At 45.4% G+C, this 20,823-nt stretch overlaps 1 protein-coding gene across 1 annotated transcript; it reads right to left on the bottom strand.

The window, feature by feature from the left end:
• Nucleotides 1-427: 427 nt before the first annotated feature.
• LOC136140931 (cationic amino acid transporter 3-like) lies at nt 428-5,642 on the bottom strand. The gene is made up of 11 exons (XM_065899074.1): nt 5,270-5,642; nt 4,518-4,676; nt 3,387-3,564; nt 3,068-3,180; nt 2,367-2,589; nt 2,057-2,196; nt 1,852-1,954; nt 1,462-1,661; nt 1,096-1,262; nt 715-823; nt 428-546 (listed from the first exon to the last, which is right to left on the bottom strand). Exons 1-11 carry the CDS (start codon nt 5,640-5,642, stop codon nt 428-430), a joined length of 1,884 nt encoding a protein of 627 aa, XP_065755146.1.
• Between the last annotated feature and the right edge of the window lie 15,181 nt (nt 5,643-20,823).

Below are 20,823 nucleotides of genomic sequence, written 5' to 3'. Positions count from 1 at the left end.
ATACCACAAGAAAAGTAAATAAATACAATGCAACTCTCGACACAATATATAGTTACCTATGTTTTCTTCCCATGTGGCAATCTATGTGTTTTTGCTGGAAAAAGGCACAAGAAGGCACTTCTTACATGCAGGTTAATATTTTATTTTTTCTCTGGTTTCTGGTTACCTTGTACTTTCTTTGTGAAAATTCATCTTGCTGCACAGGTATGAAGCATGCACTTTTCTGAGTGTCTGTGTATACATATATAATGCTTTGAAATGGTTACTTAAAAATTATACAACACAGAAGTCGTTTTGTCCACTGGCATTAAATATAGGGCTGTAAATTCATCCCACCTTCACACTCCATAGAGCCTCAAAGTGCCCCTTGAACCAGAAGATACCTCCAGTGCACGGTGGGATTCCACACAGCGTCTACTGCCTGTGGTCAAGGTGATTCAGCACCAGGGATGTTTTTGTCAAAAGTCTGGGAGTTGGAGGCTGGTGGCTGTTGATTCTTCTTCTCCAAGCTGTGTCGGATCCCATATCCAAAGTATATGACAAATCCTAGTAGAGAAATAAGACAATGAGAAGGAAAGGTAGGTGCTCTCCCTGCTTACGAATGCCCAACAGGCTTGCTATTATGGTGTCTGACACAGTCTGCGGGGAGAGGTAGTAGAAAGAGGATTGGGTTCAGTCACTCAAGAGGCCTTTTAATCCCAGAAAGCCACTTACCAATCACCATCCAGACAGCAAATTGGGCCCAAGTCCCAGAGGTCATCTGCGTCATCAAGTAAACATTCACAAAGATGCTCATGAGTGGGAGAACAGGCAAAGCAGGGACCTGCGGGCAAAGTCAGTTATTCCCTGGGCACACCACAGACGTCTGAAGGGCAGGCCTCTACCCCACATGGCCGAGAAGACTTCAGTCCTACTCAGGCTGGGTGTTCAGTGCCTACTGCAGCTGGGCATGGAAAGCACTGAGTGTGCATCAGGGAAGGGTCCGTTAATTTTAATAATTCCCCTTCTTCCCTGGTCCAGCAAAGGATGTTTAGGTCTCAAAGCATGCAGACTTCACTCACTCAGGTGGACAGGTGGGCACGTAAGGTCACCTACCTTGAAGTGAAGGGGCGTGGGGCTCTGGGGCTGCCTCCAAATGATGACAGTGAGCCCAGTGGTGAGTAGTAACAGCAGCACAGCTGCTGTTGTGTACACGGGGTCTCCAGAGAACACGTGGCTGGGCCACTGGGCCAGTATCAGGCTCAGGGTCGTCAGCAGGAGAACTGCAAGGGTCAGGGTGGAGGAGAACAGGTTCAACTCCGGAAGCCAAATAGCTCAAGACCTCGGGTCACGCCCCTCCCCCGAACTGCCCACATCACGAAGGGCCATCCTATCTCCAAGATGCCTCAACTGCCAATATACACACTCCCGTCCTATCCTGTCAATTTCAGAAGCCCACCAAAGAGCAGTCCCCCTGCTCACCAAGGAGTGAGGCACATCCATAGATAATCCGGCCAGATTTCAGGGTGGGGATGGTGTTGAGAGGGTCACACCGACTCTTTAGAATCTTTGAGCTTCCTGCTTCAGGTACAGATTCCAAAGGGCTTTCTTCAACTACAGGCTTCATCTCAGTTTCTTTCTCTGTTTTCTCAATCTCGCTTAAATTCTGGTCTGGTTGGTACCTGAATTAGAGGTATTAAGTCAATATTAACAGCAGCCCCTACTCATCCAACATCAAGCAGTCTCATCCATCTCTCTCCCAACGTAAGCCTAGCGGGACATTTAGAAGGCAGCAGGAAGGCAAACGACGATTATCTCCCCTTCAATCCCCACGAGTCAAAGACCCCCAGCCAAGGTGTAGCGTAGTCTCACCTGAGGACCAGAACAGAAAAAGACACCAGGGAATAAGCAAGTAGGGTTCCGATTGACATGAGGTCCACGAGATCACTGAGCTCGAAAAGTAATGCCATGACCCCTAGAACGAGGGCACAAAGAAGGTGGAGAGGGAGTGAAAATCCAGTAGAAATATCCAAGTTAAGAAAATTGATCAAAGAAGGAATGGGCATTGTTTATTTACCTGCAAGAGTTCCAGAAGCCAAGGTGGCCATGATGGGGGTACGTGTACGGGCATGGATCTGGGCAAGTCCCCGGAAAAGGAGCCCGTCATCTGCCATTGAGTAGATGACACGAGGCATAGGGAACATGGCACCCAGGAGGCTAGAAGAGAAAATGGGAACATGTGTGAGGACGTGGATAAGCAGGACAGACTGGGGTGTCTGCTCCCTAGTCTACGTGGGGTAAGGTGTCTTTCCCTCTTGTTTCTCAATCCCAAGGGCTGGGATACCTGAGCATCTGACAGTAGATGGGGAGAAAGCTTTGACACTGACCTGGATGTAAGAGCACAGAGGGTGCCAACAGCCACGACATATCTGGCAGGGGCCCAGCCGACATGGAGGAAAGCGTGTGGTAAGGGGCTGTCAGGATGAATCTGGTAGTAGGGCACCATGAGGGTGAGGGCTGCCGAGACACCAGAATATGCCAAAAAGCATATACAGAGCGAGATCACAATGCCCAAGGGGATGGATCGCTGAGGATTTCGGGCTTCTTCCCCTGCAGGATGGGAGGAAGTTTTGGGCCAGGAAAACACACTGTGATGAAATACAAAAATCCCCTTTCCGGACTTCCCTGGTGACGCAGTGGTTAAGAATCCGCCTGCCAGTGCAGGGAACACGGGTTCAAGCCCTGGTCCGCGAAGATCCCACATGCCACAGAGCAATTAAGCCCACGAGCCACAACTACTGAGCCCACACGCCTAGAACCTGTACTCCCAATAAGAGAAGCCACCGCAATGAGAAGCCCGCACACCGCAAAGAAGAGTAGCCCCCGCTCGCCACAGCTAGAGAAAGCCTGCGCGCAGCAACGAAGACCCAGGGCAGCCAAAAATACATGAATAATAAATAAATAAGTAAATAAATTTATTTTTTTAAAAAATCCGCTTTCCTGTTGAACCTCCAAAAGAAACCCCTATGCCCAAGGGCAGCCTTATCTGTGCCCCAACCCCTGACGGGACACACAATGACCATGTTACCTGTAGTGGCAATGGCATCAAAACCAACAAATGCGTAGAAACATGTAGCTGCTCCTTGGAAAATCCCATCGAAGCCAAAAGGCACAAACCCTCCAGAACCCAGAGGGCCCAATCTATGGTGAGAGAAGGAGCGAAAAAGAATGTGGGTGAGCTGTGTTCAGCCATCTGTACTGGACTTTTTGGTTAATACCACAAGTTCTGGGCTCCAGGACCCCATCACCTGGATCCATCAGCCCAGATCTCTTTAGCCCCCACCGTATTCCCAGCTCTGCACGCGTGCCCCCACCAGCATTACTATGGTCAAGGACACCCTCCTAACCTAGAGGTGTCATTGGATCCAGATGTGTTCAATTTGTAGTCCTGTTCTGTGAGTTGCCAGTTGTGCAGATCTCCCTTGACGAAGCCAGAGATGACCATGAAGCTGAGAACCAAAAGGTTCAAGCCCGTGAACACTTTGTTAAGCAGGGCCGACTCGCGAGCTCCCAGAACCAGCACTCCTGTGGGAAAGGTGGAATATGAAACGTGCAAAATAACCAAATGCATAGACACAGAGAGCAGACTCGTGGTTGCCAGGGGCTGGGGTATTGAGGAGTTGGGCAGCGAGTGCCCAGCGGGGATGGGATTTCCTTCTGGGGTGATGGAAATGTTTGGAACCAGAGGGAGGTGATGGTGACCACACTGTGAACGTACTAAGTGCCACGTAATCGTACACTTTCAGAGGGTTAATTTCTTATTGTGACAGTCATCGCACAGGTCTATCAAATCATCACACTGTATACCTTAAACTTATACAATGTATACCGATTATATCTCAGTAAAGCTGGGGCAATAACAAAATGGTTAATTTTATGCTATACAAATTTCCTCTCAATTAAAAAAAAATCTTTAATCTCAGTACAAAGGAAGAAACTCACTGGTCTAAGTAAATGATTCTCCCCTGGGGTGATTTTGCCCCCCAGGGGACTTTTAGCAATGTCTGGAGACACTGTGATTGACACAATTTGGAGGGTGGGCGACCCTGGTATTTAGTACATAAAGGCCAGGGATGTTACCCGACATCCGACAATGATTTAAAAAACAAAACAACCACCACCAAAAAAAACCTGGGACTTCCCTGGAGGTCCAGTGGTTAGGACTCTACGCTTCCACTGCAGGGGGCACAAGTCTGACCCCCGGTTGGGGAACTAAGATCCCGCAATGCCACGCAGCGCGGCCAAAAAAAAAAAACTCGACAGGACAGCCCCACACACCAAAGAATGATCCAGCCCAAATTGTCAGTGGTGCCAACCGTGGGAAAACAATGGTCTACGTCTTGCCTTCCTGTCTCTCATACCACAGACCCCTCTTTCCAGTCATAATCCCCCCACCATTCTTCCATCCCAAGCCTTTCCCACCCCAGCTCTCCCCCCACACCCCACTCTTCCCAACCTATCACTGGACCCTGCCTCACCCGTAAGCAGCAGTACCAAGCCCAGCGCAAAAAAGTCTGGGTACTTGGCCAGGAAGTAGGGCACGTGCAGAGAGAAAGTTCCCCGTAACGCCTGAGAGATGTGGTTCCCGGTCAGGCTGTCTAAAGCGGAGCTCCAGGCCCGGGCCACACTGGCAGTGCCTGCAGCAGCAGCAGAAGGAATATTTATTAACAAACATTAATTGAACCCCTACCACGCGTCACGGGATGGATTTGGGAGAGGTGGGGGGACGCACACAAAATACCTAATCTCTAAGAGTTTCTTTTCATGGGCTAGGGACAGGAGACCCAGATGATCCACGAAATAGGTCAACTGTTTAATGTTAGGAGATCAATGTTATGCAAAAAAAAGAAAAAGAAAACAGGTTAAGTGGGAGTGAAAAGTCTGGGAGATGAGGTTTGAAATTTTAAATCAAGTAGCAAAGGAAACTCCCATGAAGGCAACAACTGAGGAGAGACTTCCACACGGTGAGGGGATGAGCCTGTGGGACATGCCTCCCTCTCACCCACTCCCTACACCTTCCTTTCCTTCTTTGTTCTAGGCCCCGTAATTTAAGGAAAATAGGATAGAGCGGAGTAGAATGAAGTTGTGGGGTTTTCCTGCCACTATTACCCACTTCACCCCACAAGGTGGATAACCAATTTCTCACGAATGAGTCAAGACCTAAATCCCACCTCCTAGTTTCTTGATCTTAATTAAGCCCCATACCTTCCTCCCACTCCCATCATCTCACCGATGACATAGGACAGTATGAGGTTCCAGCCGGTAATGAAGGCACACAGTTGTCCCACTGTGACATAGCTGTAGAGATACGCAGAACCAGAGCATGGTACCCGGGCCCCAAACTCTGCATAGCAGAGCCCAGACAACACAGAAGACAGGGCGGCCACCAGGAAGCAGATGACAATCGCTGGCCCAGCTTTGTCCCTGGCCACTTCACCAGCCAGGATGTACACACCAGCTCCCAAGGTGCTGCCCACGCCCAGGGCCACCAGGTCTAAGGTGTTCAGACAAAGAGCCATGCGACTCTCAGACTCTTCCCTGGGCTCCAGAGGTCGCCTGCGGATCAGCTTCTGACCAAACTGGTAAACATCCTGATACAGCATCTTAGACATAGTTGAGGAGGCTACAATCTGCTGAGAAAGCAAGACACAAAGCCATCAAGAATGTCCATCCAGCCCTGGCCCTGGGAGTTCAATTCCACAGAACAATGGAGTTATGGGGAGCAGATGGTAAAGTACACATTGGGCAAGTTCTCTGTCTCTGAGCTTTGGTTTCTTCAAACATAAAGAAGACTTTTTTTTTTTTTTTTTTTTTTTTTTTTTGCGGTATGCGGGCCTCTCACTGTTGTGGTCTCTCCCGCTGCAGAGCGCAGGCTCCGCACGCGCAGGCTCAGCGGCCATGGCTTACGGGCCCAGCCACTCCGCGGCACGTGGGATCCTCCCGGACCGGGCACGAACCCGCGCCCCCTGCATCAGCAGGCGGACTCCCAACCACCGCGCCACCAGGGAAGCCCAAGAAGACTTTTAATGTATTTCAAAGTTACTGGAAGAGCTGCTCGAAGAGAAATGAGGGGGAGCAGATTATGTATCCCCAAAATGTGCCATTTGGGGATGTGGACTGTTTTGAGTTGAAGGCAATTAAGACCCAGCAGACTGGACTTCCCTGGTGGCTCAGTGGTTAAGAATCCACCTGCCAATGCAGGGGACATGGGTTCGGGCCCTGATCCGGGAAGATCCCACGTGCCGCGGAGCAACTAAGCCCATGGGCTACAACTACTGAGCCTGCACTCTAGAGCCGGTGAGCCTCAACTACTGAAGCCCACGCGCCTAGAGCCCGTGCTCGGCACCAAGAGAAGCCACAGCAATGAGAAGCCAGCGTACCACAACGAAGAGCAGCCCCCGCTCGCTGCAACTAGAGAAAGGCTGCACACAGTAACTTAGACCCAACGCAGCCAAAAAATTTTTTTAATAAAGTAATTTTAAAAAAAGAAAAAGAAAGAAAGAAAGAAAAAAAAGAAAAATCAACCAGCTCTGCTGATTCAAATCTAGCACTGTGATGTGTAGCTTGTTTGATTTTGCATGAGCTATATACCACTTTGTCCTCCTTTCTTCTATAAAACAAGGACATTTATTATTAACATCTTTATTCCCTCCCTTCCTTGATGTGAGTGAAGTGACAGTTTAAGGGGCTCGGTTATCAGAGCGATGAAACCAAGTCCCTGTAAAACCGAGTTCCCCTGCCGAGTTTATGATTCACCTCTCCATCCAAAACTTTATTCCCTTTCTTGTCTCAACCCTGTTCCCCTCAGGACTGAGGAGTACCAAAGAAAAGGGGGATTGAACTCAGGCAGGACCCTCCTCATACAAAAGTTTCTCGTGTCCCCTCATTGGTTTGTAAAGAAAGGATTCTCTCTCCCAGGTCTTCCCAAGTTCCAAAGAGCAGACTCAAGCACTCACTAGTAGTCAGGGAAGTGAGGGTATGCAGAAACAAAGGAAAAGCAGTACCAGTGGCCTTAAAGGAAAAAGCAGCAGGGACCAACCTGCTTGAAATTCTTAACTTGTCATGTAGGCTCTAAGTAAATGACAAAATGCCTCAACCATTGTTTTTGCTCTCTTCTAGAAAGAAGTTAAGGGATCACAAGACCTTGACGTACTAGTTTGCTCTGTAGGAACACGTAGATCAATCACAATCACGAATGACCCACTGAGTCACAAAAATGCTGTCAGGAAGTCTGCAACTGAGATCTTATCCAGAAACTAAAATCACAAAGATTGCCTCCCCTTTACTCTTCTTTTCTTTAGAAACCTTGCAACCCGGCCAGCCAGCAAGGTGGATTTGAGATCAACCTATTTCTCCCAACTTCTCAAGAGGGAAGACCCTCTTGAGAAGGACCCTCGCAATTGATAAACCTTTCCCTGCTCCAAACACCAATGTTTCAATTTGTTTGGCCTCACTGTACATCAGGCACATGAACTTGGATTCCACAACGAGCTCACACTCCACACATTTCTACACCAAGGATCCTGAAACCTGAAGCTTTCTCTTTCATTGCTTGCAGAGTGAAATTGAACTGGAATTCTGAGTTGGGGCAGAAAGAGATGGAATTTGCAGGGAGGGACAGACGGTAGCCCAGCCCAGGGAAAACATCAAACCAGAGTGGCTTCCAACTGCCTGAAGGGAGGGAGGGCTAATCTTCATTTTGAATCAGAAATGATGGGACTCTTTCCTGCTCCTTTGGGCCATGAATTGTCTCCTCTCTATAAGGCTATAGGGCTAGGCTGACCCACTGAACAAAAGTTATCATCAGGGCGCTTCCGTACCTGATACTCCAAGTTTTGCATTTTGGTTAAGAGCAAACATTCAAAAAGCCAAGAAACTATGTAGAATCTTGGCTCTGCCAACACCTCTGTGCCTTTGAACAAGTCATTTACTGCTCTGGACCTCTGTTTTCTTCTTTTTCAAATGCTGCTGACGAACCCTTGGGCACTGTTAGTAGGAAAGTAAAATGGAGCAGCTGCTGTAGATAAAGTATGGTGGTTCCTCCAAAAACTAAAAAATGGATTTACCATATGATCCAGCAATTCCCCCTATGGGTATATACCCAAAAGAACTGCAAATAGGGTCTCAGAGAGATATCTGTACACCCATGTTTATAGCAACATAATTCACAGTAGCTGAAAGATGGAAGCAACCCAAATGTCTACCCACAAAGGAAAGGATAAATACAATGTGGTCTATACATACAGTGGAATGTCATTCCGCTTCAAAAAGACAGGAAAGGGAATTCTCTGGTGGTCCAGCTGTTAGGACTCCACGATATCACTGCAGGGAACACATTTCGATCTCCCGTCTGGGAATTAACATCCCGCATGCCGCGTGGCACAGCCAAAAAAAAAAAAACGACAGGAAATTCCGAGGCATGCTACAACAGGATAGAACCTTGAGGACATTATGCTAAGTGACATAGGCCAGTCAGAAAAATACAAAAAATGTATGATTCCACTTCTATGAAGTGCCTAGAGTAGTCAAATTCATTTGATTAGAGACAGAAAGTAGAATTGTGGTTTTCTAGGGTCTGGGGTGAGGGGGAAATGGGGAGTAATTGTGAAATGAGGACACAGTTTCAGTTTTACAAGATGGTAAGAGCTGTGGAGACCGGTCGTGCAACCATGTATATATACTTAACACCACTGAACTGTACACTTAAAAATGGTTCAGGTGGGCTTCCCTGGTGGCGTAGTGGTTGAGAGTCCGCCTGCCGATGCAGGGGACATGGGTTCGTGCCCTAGTCCGGGAAGATCCCACGTGCCACGGAGCCGCTGGGCCCGTGAGCCATGGCCGCTGAGCATGCGCGTCCGGAGCCTGTGCTCTGCAACGGGAGAGGCCACAACGGTGAGAGGCCTACGTACCGCAAAAAAAAAAAAAAAAAAAAAAAAAAAAAAAAAAAATGGTTAAGGTGGCAAATTTTATGTTATGTGTATTTTACCACCATTTTTTTTAAAGTTCAGCCAAGGACTTCCCTGGTGGCGCAGTGGTTAGGAATCCGCCTGCCAATGCATGAGACACGGGTTTGAGCCCTGGTCCAGGAAGATCTCACATGCCACAGAGCAACTAAGCCCCGTGCGCAACAACTACTGAGCCTGTGCTCTGGAGCCCGCGAGCCACAACTGCTGAGCCCGAGTGCCACAACTACTGAAGCCCACGTGCCTAGAGCCCGTGCTCTGCAACAAGACAAGCCACAGCAATAAGAAGCCCGCGCACCACAACAAACAGTAGACCCCTCTCGCCGCAACTACAGAAAGCCCACGCGCAGCAACGAAGGCCCAGTGCAGCCATAAATAAAATTAATTAAAAAAAAAAAAAAGGGCTTCCCTGGTGGCGCAGTGGTTGAGAGTCCGCCTGCCGATGCAGGGGACACGGGTTCGTGCCCCGGTCCGGGAAGATCCCACGTGCCACGGAGCGGCTGGGCCCGTGAGCCATGGCCGCTGAGCCTGCACGTCTGGAGCCTGTGCTCTGCCAACGGGAGAGGCCACAACTGTGAGGAGGCCCGCGTACCGCAAAAAAAAAAAAAAAAAAAATGAGTCTTAGAGCCTCCAGACACTGATTGCAACCTACCCCTACCCCACCTCTTCTTACACAACCACACACACACCTCCCAGCTCCTTCTGCTTTCATCTGGAAAATGGGTCTTGCCACCCTCAGGCTGGAGCCAGGCTGACCCAGCTGCTCACTTGGATTGCAGAGGTCTCTTTAGGAGGATCTGAACTCAGCGCCCAGTCTCCTACAGAAGAGAGGTTGCCCAAGACTTACCAAATTCTTGGAGCAGAAACTGGAGCCCTGGATCAGTCAGCGAGGTTGAGTTTAAGCTGTGTAGGGCTGAAGCTGATACATCTCTAAAAACCAAATCTGGGAACGCTTCCACAATAAAAGACAACCCAATCCCTGGGTGGGGATGGGTGGGGACGCTCGGGATGGGCGGGGCAAGCCTGCAGTGATACAATCAGCCAGTTGAGCGTGAGTGGTTACCCTCAGGGTACGGTTCTGAGATTTGGAGTCTGTGTGTGGTAAAATACACACAACAGAAAATTTCTTTACCATTTTAACCATTTCTAAGCGTGCACTTCAGTAGTGTTAAGTACATTCACATTTTGTGCAACCAAAGTTTTTCATCTTGCAAAACTGAAACTCTGATAATAAAAAAAAAAAAAAAAAAAAACACTGAAACTCCGTACCCATTAAACTACAATTTCCTCTTTCTCCTCCACGGGTTCCCGGCCATCACCATTCTACTTTCTGTCTCTGAATCTGATGACTCTAGGTACTTCATTTAAGTGGAATCAAACAATATTTGTCCTTTCCTGTCACGCTTACTTCACTTAGCAGAATGTCCATAAGGTTCATCCATGTTGTAGCATGTGTTAGAATTCCCTTCATTTTAAAATTGATAGCTAGTGGGAAGCAGCCACATAGCACAAGGAGATCAGCTCGGTGCTTCGTGACCACCTAGAGGGCTGGGATAGGAAGGGTTGGAGGGAGAAGCAAGAGGGAGGGGATATGGGGATATAGGTATACATATAGCTGATTCACTTTGTTGTACAGCAGAAACTAACACAACATTGTAAAGCAATTATACTCCAATAAAGATGTTTAAAAAAACGCATTAAACATAATAACACACATTTTTCTTTATATGTGCGTTTACCTGGAAGTGAAACTGCTGGGTCATCAGGTACCTATAGGTCTGTTTTACTAAATATTGCCACCTTGCTCTCCGACGTTTGTGTGCCAGTTTACGCTCTATTCTGCAGGATATATGAATTCCTATCTTGTCAAATCTGGTCACCATTTAGTATTCTCAGACTTTTACAAATTTTGCCAACCTGACGGGTGAGAAACATTATTAAAATTTTAACTTGCATCTCTGGGCTTCCCTGGTGGCACAGTGGTTAAGAATCCGCCTGCCAATGCAGGGGACACGGGTTTGAGCCCTGGTCCAGGAAGATCTCACATGCCGCGGAGCAACTAAGCCTGTGTGCCACAACTATTGGGCCTGTGCTCTAGAGCCCGCGAGCCACAACTACTCAGCCCGTGTGCCATAAGTACTGAAGCCCGTGTTCCTAGAGCCCGTGCTCCACAACAAGAGAAGCCACTGCAATGAGAAGCCCGCACACCACAACTAGAGAAAGCCCATGTGCAGCAAGGAAGACCCAACTCAGCCATAAATAAATACACAAAGAAATAAACTTATAAGAATAAAATAAATAAACTGCATTTCTCTGATTAATGAAGTTGGGCATATTTTCATCTTTACTAGCAATTCCAGCAACTCTTCTAAGAATAACCTGTTCACATCTTTGTTTGGTGGTCAGCTGAATTATTTTTCTTTTGCGGGGGGAAAGGCACAATTCTACATAGTGGTTAGCAGCAGACACGCTGAACTGCATTAGTTTCGATTCCAAATGTGTCATTAACCGTTGTTTGTACTTGGATGTTACCTCTCTGTGGCTCAGTTTCTTAATCTGTAAGATAAAGATAAAAATAGTATCTCATAGGATTACTCTGATGGTTAAGGGAGTTAATACATACTAACCACTTAGAACAGATCCTGGCATATAGTAACTGCTTAGTAAATGTTAGCTACTCTCATTATCCTACTGGTGGTAAAGTGTTCTCTATATATTTTGGAGAGATTCTTTGTCTGTTATGTATGTTGCAAAAAATCTTTGTCGTTTGGCTTTGTTACCTTTTGTCATGCAGGCATGTTAAATTTTAATGTAAATGAATCAATTTTCTTTACAATTTGTGCTTTTTTCCATGTATCTAAATATATTTTTCTTCACAGGATCATAAAATTGTCCTCTTGTATTTTAAAACTATTTTTAAACAAATTTAAGCCTTTAATCTACCTGGAATTTATTTTTTTTTTATATAGAGGCAATGACCTAATTCTCTTTCTTGCCATACAGATAGCCAATTATTCCAATAAGTTTCCATTTTTGAGGCCACTTTTCTCATAAACCAAATATACATATATAAGCCAGAGTCTATTTCTAAGCTCTCGAGTTTGTCTGATTAAATCTATTTTTAACCCTACAAAATTCCATACTGTTTTAATTACTATAGCTTTAAAATAATTCTTGATATCTAGAAGAGCAAATTCTCTTAGTTCTTCTCATAGCTGCCCTGCCTATTCCTGAACATCTTCTCATACACAGGAATTTTAAAATAAGTTCACCAAATTTCATGATAAAATCTATTGAGATTTTTTCTATTGGAATTATATTAACTTTGTAGGTCAATTTTGGTAATAATTTATAGTACATGTCCCTGATATTGAGCTTGTATATGCATTAACAAAATGTTTTTATCTTGTTTGATTTTATCATTTTCTTCTATAAAAGTATTAAACACTATTTTCTAAATTTTTTTCCTTGGGTACCATGTAAATTTGAATGTAACTGTGAATGGAATTTTTTTAAATAACATTTTCTATTTTCCAATAACTGTTAAATAAAATCTTACATTATAATCAAAAAAACAAAAAAGGAAAAGGAAATGTAGTGTGTATATATAGACAATGGAATATTAGTCAGCCATTAAAAGAAGGAAACCTTGCTGTTTGTGAAAACGTGAATGGACCTGAGGACATTATGCTTATTGAAATACATCCGACAATGAAAAACAATGTGTGATTTCACTTATATGTGGAATCTAAGTAAATCAAACTCATAACATCATAAATTAGAACTGCAGTTGTAAGGAGTAGGTGGTGGAGAAAGTGGGGAGATATCAGTAAAGGGTACAAACTTTCAGTTAAAAGACAAAAAAGTTCTAGGTACCTAATATATGTCATGTTGAACATAGTTAATACTGCTGTATTGTATTTTTGCTGTCTAGTATGAGAGAACTGCTTGTGTTCTCAACACTCAGACACACACAAGTAGAAGCTATGGGAGGTGACAGTTAATTAACTTGATTGTGGTAATCATTCACAGTGTCTATGTGTATTAGATCATCATTTTGGACATCTTAAAGAGATCTTCACTTTGTACAGTCCAAATATATACAGTTTTGTGAATCATACTTCAGTAAACCGGAAAAAAGGAAAACCAATGAAGTGATATTATCAGCCTACTACAGAATAGATTCCAAACAAGAAAGAGTGGCCTCACACATTAGACATTTACTGAGAATGTACTGGGTTGAAACAAATAACCCTCTATTAAAAATATTCGACTGTTTTTTCCAACCCTGCTCTCTCCAGTCTTCTTGCGCTACTCGACTTTGCACAGTCCGCCCATGGCCTGAGACACTCAAATGTGGGGAACCCCCAAGCCCACCTGGGCCCCAACCAGGAGAAGGGGAGCTTAAAATCTCTGATGTTAACTCAAGCAACAAAAACATTTAGTAAGCATGGTGCCTGCATCCAGCGTTGCACAAAGGGATGGAAGAAGATAAAGGGGAGTGCGATTTAGTCCTCTTCTTCAAGGGCCCCTTCTGCTGGGAGAGCTGAGAACCCAGGCAGGGAAGGGAAATAGGATGTAAGAGGTAAGGAAGGAAAAACCTGGGAGTGAGAGGGGAGTGTTGCAGCTGGGTGGCTGCTGGTGGAGGCTTGACAGGATTATGACATGCGTCAAATAACACACATGCTAAAACACTGGGCACCAACCTGGGATTTAACTGTCATGGTTGACTGTTACATTAACTTTTATTTTTTTTAATTTTTGGCTGCGTTGGGTCTTCGCTGCTCCACGCAGGCTTTCTCTAGTTGAGGCGAGTGGGGGCTACTCTTCATTGAAGTGCACGGGCTTCTCATTGCAGCGGCTTCTCTGGTTGCGGAGCATGGGCTGTAGGCACGTGGGCTCAGTAGCTGTGGCTCGCGGGCTCTAGAGCGCAGGCTCAATAGTTGTGGCACACGGACTTCATTGCTTCGTGGCATGTGGGAACTTCCCGGACCAGGGCTCGAACCCGTGTCTCCTGCATTGGCAGGTGGATTCTTAACCACTGTGCCACCAGGGAAGCCCCTACATTAACTTTTGAAGGGCCAACCACACAAGATGGAATGAACTGGCTTAAGCTGTTGTGGAGCGTTTTAGTTGGTTGTGTTGGGGACCCGCTCAAAACCCAAGAGTTGGTAGAAAGATGATTTCAAAGGGAAGACATTGAGATGCAACAGATGCAGAACGACTTCTCAGAGCTTCCCTTGTCTGACTCACAGCAGAAAATTCTGGTAAGTAAGGCTGCCGGAAACTCCCACTTGGGGAGAGGCTACTCCCAAAGAGGCAAAGGTGAGTAAACCTATTACTGTAATTCTCTTGTCCCGCAGTGTTATAACCTGGAGAAGGTGGAAAGACCACTCACATCTGCACAAACATTATTGCAAACTTTCTCATCTCCAGTTTCTTCTCTTAATTTATTTGTCTTTCCCAAAGAAAGCCATTGTTCTTCGCATAGAAGCCTTTTCTCTCTACCCCCTCCCCCTACTAAGTTGAGTATACAAGCCTGTAACTTTAATCATTTAGCAAGTTATACTTTTGTTAGGTCCTGTGTATAATCCTTTCTCCTGGTAATTTGCCTTTGGTCTGTCTTTTTTGTAAGCTCCAGTCAAAGACTCTAAGAGGATAGAGGGGGAAAGTTTTTCTGCTCCAACAGCGGCAAAGTTTAAATGCTTCAACAGTGTGATACTGCTACTGAATAAGATGTGTGGCCAAGGGCTTCCCTGGTGGCGCAGTGGTTAAGAATCCGCCTGCCAATGCAGGGGACATGGGTTCGATCCCTGAACTGGGAAGATCTCACATGCCGCAGAGCAACTAAGCCCATGCACCACAACTACTGAGCCTGCGCTCTAGAGCCTGTGAGCCACAACTACGGAACCCATGTGCCACAACTACTGAAGCCCACGTGCCTAGAGCCTGTGCTCCACAACAAAGAGTAGCCCCCACTCGCCACACCTAGAGAAAGCCCACACGCAGCAGTGAAGACCCAACACAGCTGTAAATAAATAAATAAATAAATTTTATTTAAAAAAAAAATGTGTGGCCAAGTAAAAGAAGTAGAGTATAGAGTTCATTCATCTAACACTGCCAAAGGGCCCACTGTGTGCCAGGCACTAAAATAGACATCAGGGACTTAGAAGTAAAGGGCACTCCCCTCTTTAACAACAGCGGGACATTTGGAGACACTTTATATGGAATCCATTCCACACACCTTATACTGAAATAAACTTCATATACTTAAAGGAGTCTAACTTTTCAAAACAACCATAACATAGTAGGAGAAACCATGCAAAGAGTTTAAAATAATATTAGGACAAAGATTTAATCCTCGAGGATGTTTATCTCCAATATCACATTATATAGAATTTAAAAGACCCCAATTGTCAGGCATTATCTTCCTGCTATGATTCATGAGAATGTAACTCACTTCCACCTCTGCTTCCTTCTCCTCACCCTCTCATATGTCCAATATAATTTACCTTTTTTTTTTTTTTTCCTGCGGTAAGCAGGCCTCTCACTGTTGTGGCCTCTCCCGTTGCGGAGCACAGGCTCCGGACGCACAGGCTCAGCGGCCATGGCTCACGGGCCCAGCTGCTCCGCGGCATGTGGGATCTTCCCGGACCGGGGCATGAACCCGTGTCCCCTGCATCGACAGGCGGACGCTCAACCACTGAGCCACCAGGGAAGCCCCAATTATATTTAGTTCATCTCACAGTGACTTTGGTAAATGTAAGAGATATGCTTACCTTGTTTTTCTTTTTTCCTTTTTCATTCAACCATTACCCTGTGTTTCAAGGTGAGAGTGTCATGACCACCACCTCTCATGACACCCTAATTTCCCAGCCTCTCTCCTTCATATCTGAAGGGTTACATTGCCAGATGGAATATTCTTGGCCAGGAATCTTTTCCTTTCAACACTTTGAATATGTCATTCCAGTCTCCTGGGCTTCTTCTGAGAAATCCACTGATATTCTAATGGGGGTTCCTTTGTAGGTTACAATTTTCCTAGCTGCCTTGAGAATTCTTTCCTTGTCCTTGATTTTTGACAGTTTCATTGTACTGTTTCTCTGAGAAGGTCTTTTGCATTGAGATAATAGGGTGACCTATGAGCTTCATGTATTTGCATATCCAATTCTCTCTTCAGGTTTGAGAAGTTCTCAGCTAATATTTCTTTTTATTTTTTTATACACCAGCTTCTTATTAGTTATCCATTTTATACATATTAGTGTATACATGTCAATCCCAATCTCCCAATTCATCACACCAAGCTAATATTTCTTTAAATAAATATTTGCTTCCTTCTCCCTCCCTTCTCCTTCTGGTTCCCAATTATTCTACTATTAGTACCTTTGATGGAACTCCATAGATCACATAGGCTTTCTTTGCTCTTTTTCATTCTTTCTTCTTAGTTAACCTCTATTCAAAATTCCTATTCTCTAACTCACTTATTCTATTTTCCGCTTTCTCTACTCTCCTACAGATGTTTTCTACTGCATTTTTCATTTCATCCACTGAGTTCTTCACCTCCAGAAATTGTTTGGTTCTTTTTTATGGTTTCTATCTCATTGGTAAAAATCCCACTTTGATAGTGTGTGTTTTGTTTTTTGGGTTTTTTTTAGATTTCATTTAATTTTCTGAGTTTTCTTGTAGCTCCCTGAGTTTCTCCAAAACAGCAGTTTTGAATTCTTTAACTGCTAAATCACAAAATGTCGTGGCTTTGAGCTCAACTGTTGGAAAAGTATTATTTTATTTTTGTAATGACATTTTTATTTTCTACTTTCCTTGGAGTTTTGCATTAGTGCTTTCACAGGTGGCATATTGTGTTCCATGGTGGTGTCCGTTATCTGCGGCTTTCTCAGTACACCTGTTCCATTCTTCTTGCTCCCTCTTGTGGAGAATTCTTAAGCTTCTACGTCTTCTCTGGTCTTACAACTCGGCAGACAGCCTCCTGGAAGCCTCTTTTTGGTTTTCCAGAAGGTGGCGCTATAGCTCAAATTTGTGGGCGCCCTCGCCCATGGCAGGTGGCCAGTTTTCTGAACATGCGCCCTGTCTACCAGAGCTCCCTTGGGTGCTGCAGGTGGAAGCTCAAACAAGGCCCCCGAAGAGTGGCGGGAGGTGTGGGTTTAGCAATCAGGGCTTTTGAGGGTGCTGGTGGACCCAGTAGGGAGATTCCCAGATGTAGTACTCCCAGAGGCTTGTAAGAGGACCCCCTGTTGAAAGCAATTGCTTTAGTACCCTTTGAAATGCTTATCTGCCTCTTTCCCAATAAGTTTCCTCTCCCTTGTCAGGGACGTCCAGCCTCTATACTCTGGGTCTCCAGCGGTGTCCTGCGTAACTAGGGTAGCTGAGCACTCACTCACCACTTTCCTTCTCTGTGGTGGGAGAGGTGGCCTCTGGATAGATCAGCCCCAAGAGATGTTTCTCTGGAGGGGGGAGGGGAAAGTTTATCTTACTGCCGCATTTGCTTTGACCAGACTGGTTTTTTTGGCAGTTGGAATCTCCACTGGAGAAGACTGGACTTTTGCACATTCTCTCTTCCGCTTGGGAATCTGCCCAAGTCAGTACTCTCCAGGTTCCCCCCACCTTCTCATCACCAGAGGAGGGGTCTGCGTAGGTTCCCTGGCTCTGCAGGTTCCGTAGCCCACATAGACAACTTTCTGGCATTTCCCAGATCCACAGATAGACGGGACTTCTCCAGGGTTCTTTGGGCATATGGTGCTAGATCCCACAGCACCCACAAAGGTGCTTTTCTTCCTGAATGGATTTGTTTGTTTATTTATTTATTTATAAATATAGTTGGTTGGTTTACAATATTACATTAGTTTTCAGGTGTACAGCTTAGTGACTCAGGATTTTTACATATACTATGTGATATCACTTATATGTGGAATCTAAAAAAAAATTACAAATGAATGTATATAGCAAAACGGAAATAGACTCACAGATTCAGAAAACAAACAGGTGGTTACCAGTGGAGAGAGGGAAGGGAGAGTGGCAAGTTAAGGGTTTGGGATTAACAGACACTAAGCACTATATATAAACTAGATAAGTAACAAGGAGATCTCTTAGAGCACAAGGAATTATAACCATTATCTTTTTTTTTTTTTTTTTTATAAATTTATTTATTTAGCGGCATTGGGTCTTTGTTGCAGTGCGTGGGCTTCTCATTGCGGTGTCTTCTCTTGTTGCAGAGCACCAGCTCTAGGTGCGTGGGCTTCAGTAACTGTGGCATGTGAGCTTAGTAGTTGTGGCTCATGGACTCTAGAGCGCAGGCTCAGTAGTTGTGGCGCACGGGCTTAGTTGTTCCACAGCATGTGGGATCTTCCCTGACCAGGGCTCGAACCCATGTCCCCTGCATTGGCAGGCGGATTCTTAACCACTGCGCCACCAGGGAAGTCCAAACCATTATCTTGTAATAACTTTTAATCGAATATAATCTGTAAAAATACTGCATCACTAGGCCGTACATCTGAAACTGATGTCATATTGTAAATAAACTATACTTCAAGTTAAAAAATGCTAGCATAACAAAGAGTTCACAATTGCTCATTTCTTAGTTTCTACTAGAAATTAACTTTTCTAAGGGTTAAGGTTCTGGTTAATATATGTAATTAAGAAGGAAAACATCTTTGTGTGCAAGGATGTTTCTAAAAAGTTATAAGGAATGGATATGCATTTTGTTAAAGGAAATTAATTTTGTCCCAAAGCTAGGTTAAAGTGAGGAGGGTGGGAGAAGCACAGGATAAAATCTGAATGTAGAGAAGGAAGTTATAGAAAGTTTCTGAAAAAGGAACTCTGGGAAAAGAGTTCTGTTCATGACCAGGTCTGGCAAAGCTGAGAATGAATTTGAGTGAATACATTTTAATATTAAAAGTAAGTCGCTGCATGGGACTTCCCTGGCGGTCCAGTGGTTAGGATTCCACCCTTCCACTGCAGGGGGCTCGGGCCTGACCTCTGGTGGAGGAACTAAGGTCCTATATCCCACAAGCCGCAGCAAAGAAACCAAAAAAAAACAAAAACAGACAAAATACCTAATCCCAAAGAGTTCCTTTTCATTGAGTGGTGAGAGTAGACCCAGGCGGTCCAAAAAAATGGGTCAGTTTTATTTAATATGTTAGGAGATCAATGTTATTCAAGAAAAGAAAACAGGTTAAGTGGGAGTGGGCAGTCTGGGAGATGAGGGTTGAAATTTTTTTTTTTTTTTTGGCGGTACGCGGGCCTCTCACTGTTGTGGCCTCTCCCACTGAGGAGCACAGGCTCCGGACGCGCAGGCTCAGCGTCCACGGCTCACGGGCCCAGCCGCTCCGCGGCATGTGGGATCTTCCCGGACCGGGGCACAAACCCGTGTCCCCTGCATCTCAACCACTGCGCCACCAGGGAAGCCCGAGTGTTGAAATTTTAAACTGAGGTGTAAGGGAAAAATTCCAAGAAGGCAACAGCTGAGCCAGAACTTCAAAATGGTGAGGGGATGAGCCTGTGGGACATGCCTCCCTCTTACCCCTTCCCTACAGCTCCCTTTCCTTCTAGGTTCTTGGTCCACCATTTAAGGAAAGCAGGATAGAGCTCAGTAGAATGAAGTTGTGTGGTTTTCCTGCCACTGTTACATATTACATCACACAAGGTGGATAAAAAATTCTCAGGAATGACTGAAGACCCCCCTCCTAGTTTCCCATAATAAGTCCTTTGTTGCCCCCACCCCTACCGTCTCACCAATGACATTAGAGAGTATGAGGTTCCAGCCAATGATGAAAGCATACCGTTGTCCCATTGTGACATAGCTGTAGCAATACACAGACCTGGTACCCAGGTCCAAAACTCAGCATAGCAGAGCCCAGACAACACAGAAGACAGGGTGGCCACCAAGAAGCAGATGACCATTGCAGGTCCAGCTACGTACTTGGCCACTTCACCAACCATGATGTGCACACCAGCTCCCACGGTATTGCTCACACCCAAGGCCACCAGGTCGACGGTGTTCAGACAGGGAGCCATGGAACTCTCAGAACACTCCCTGGGCTCCAGCAGTCATCTGCAGACCAGCTTTGGGACAGATTGGCAGACGTTCTGACACAGCATCTTAGACGCAGTTGGGAAGGCTAAAAAGAGCTGCTGAGAGGGACTTGTCTGGTAGTCCAGTGGTTAAGACTCCGTGCTCCCAATGCAGGGGGCCTGCGTTCGATCCCTGGTCAGGGAACTAGATCCCAAATGCTGCAACGAAGATCCCGCGAGCAGCAACGAAGATCCTACATGCCGCAACTAAGACCTGGTACAGCCTAGTTAATTAATCAATTATTTTTTTAAAACATGTCCATCCACCCTTGGCCCTGGGAATCCAATTCCATAGAGCAAAAGAGTTATGGAGAGCAGTCGGTAAAAGGACACATTGGGCAAGTTCTCCATCTCCCAGCTTTGGTTTCTTAAACACAAACAAGACTTCGAATCTGTTTCCAAGTCACTGGAAGGACTGCTTGAAGAGAAGTGAGGGGGAATGGAATCTGTCTCCCCCAAATTTGCCACTCCGTCATGTGGACTGTGTTAGGCTGAAAGCAACCAAGACCCTGCAGACTCAGGGAAAGCTCTTTGCTTCTCCCTTAATTGCTCAAAATAATTTAGATTAGGAGGCCTATGGCAGGAAGAGACCTATTACCAGAGAGAACTTTTTATCTCAGAAAAACCTGTATATTCCAATAAAGATGTTAAAAAAAAGACTCAAAAAAAAAAAAAAAAAAAGACTCACCTGCAAGGAGGGGCAAACATTTGTTTACGAAGCCTTTGCCCTCCCCATCTT

This window comes from Phocoena phocoena, chromosome 20 (genome assembly GCF_963924675.1).
Source record: "Phocoena phocoena chromosome 20, mPhoPho1.1, whole genome shotgun sequence".
Lineage (NCBI taxonomy): Eukaryota > Metazoa > Chordata > Mammalia > Artiodactyla > Phocoenidae > Phocoena > Phocoena phocoena.
Note: the sequence above shows the minus strand (reverse complement) of the source record. Positions and strands in the feature narration are given on the sequence as shown.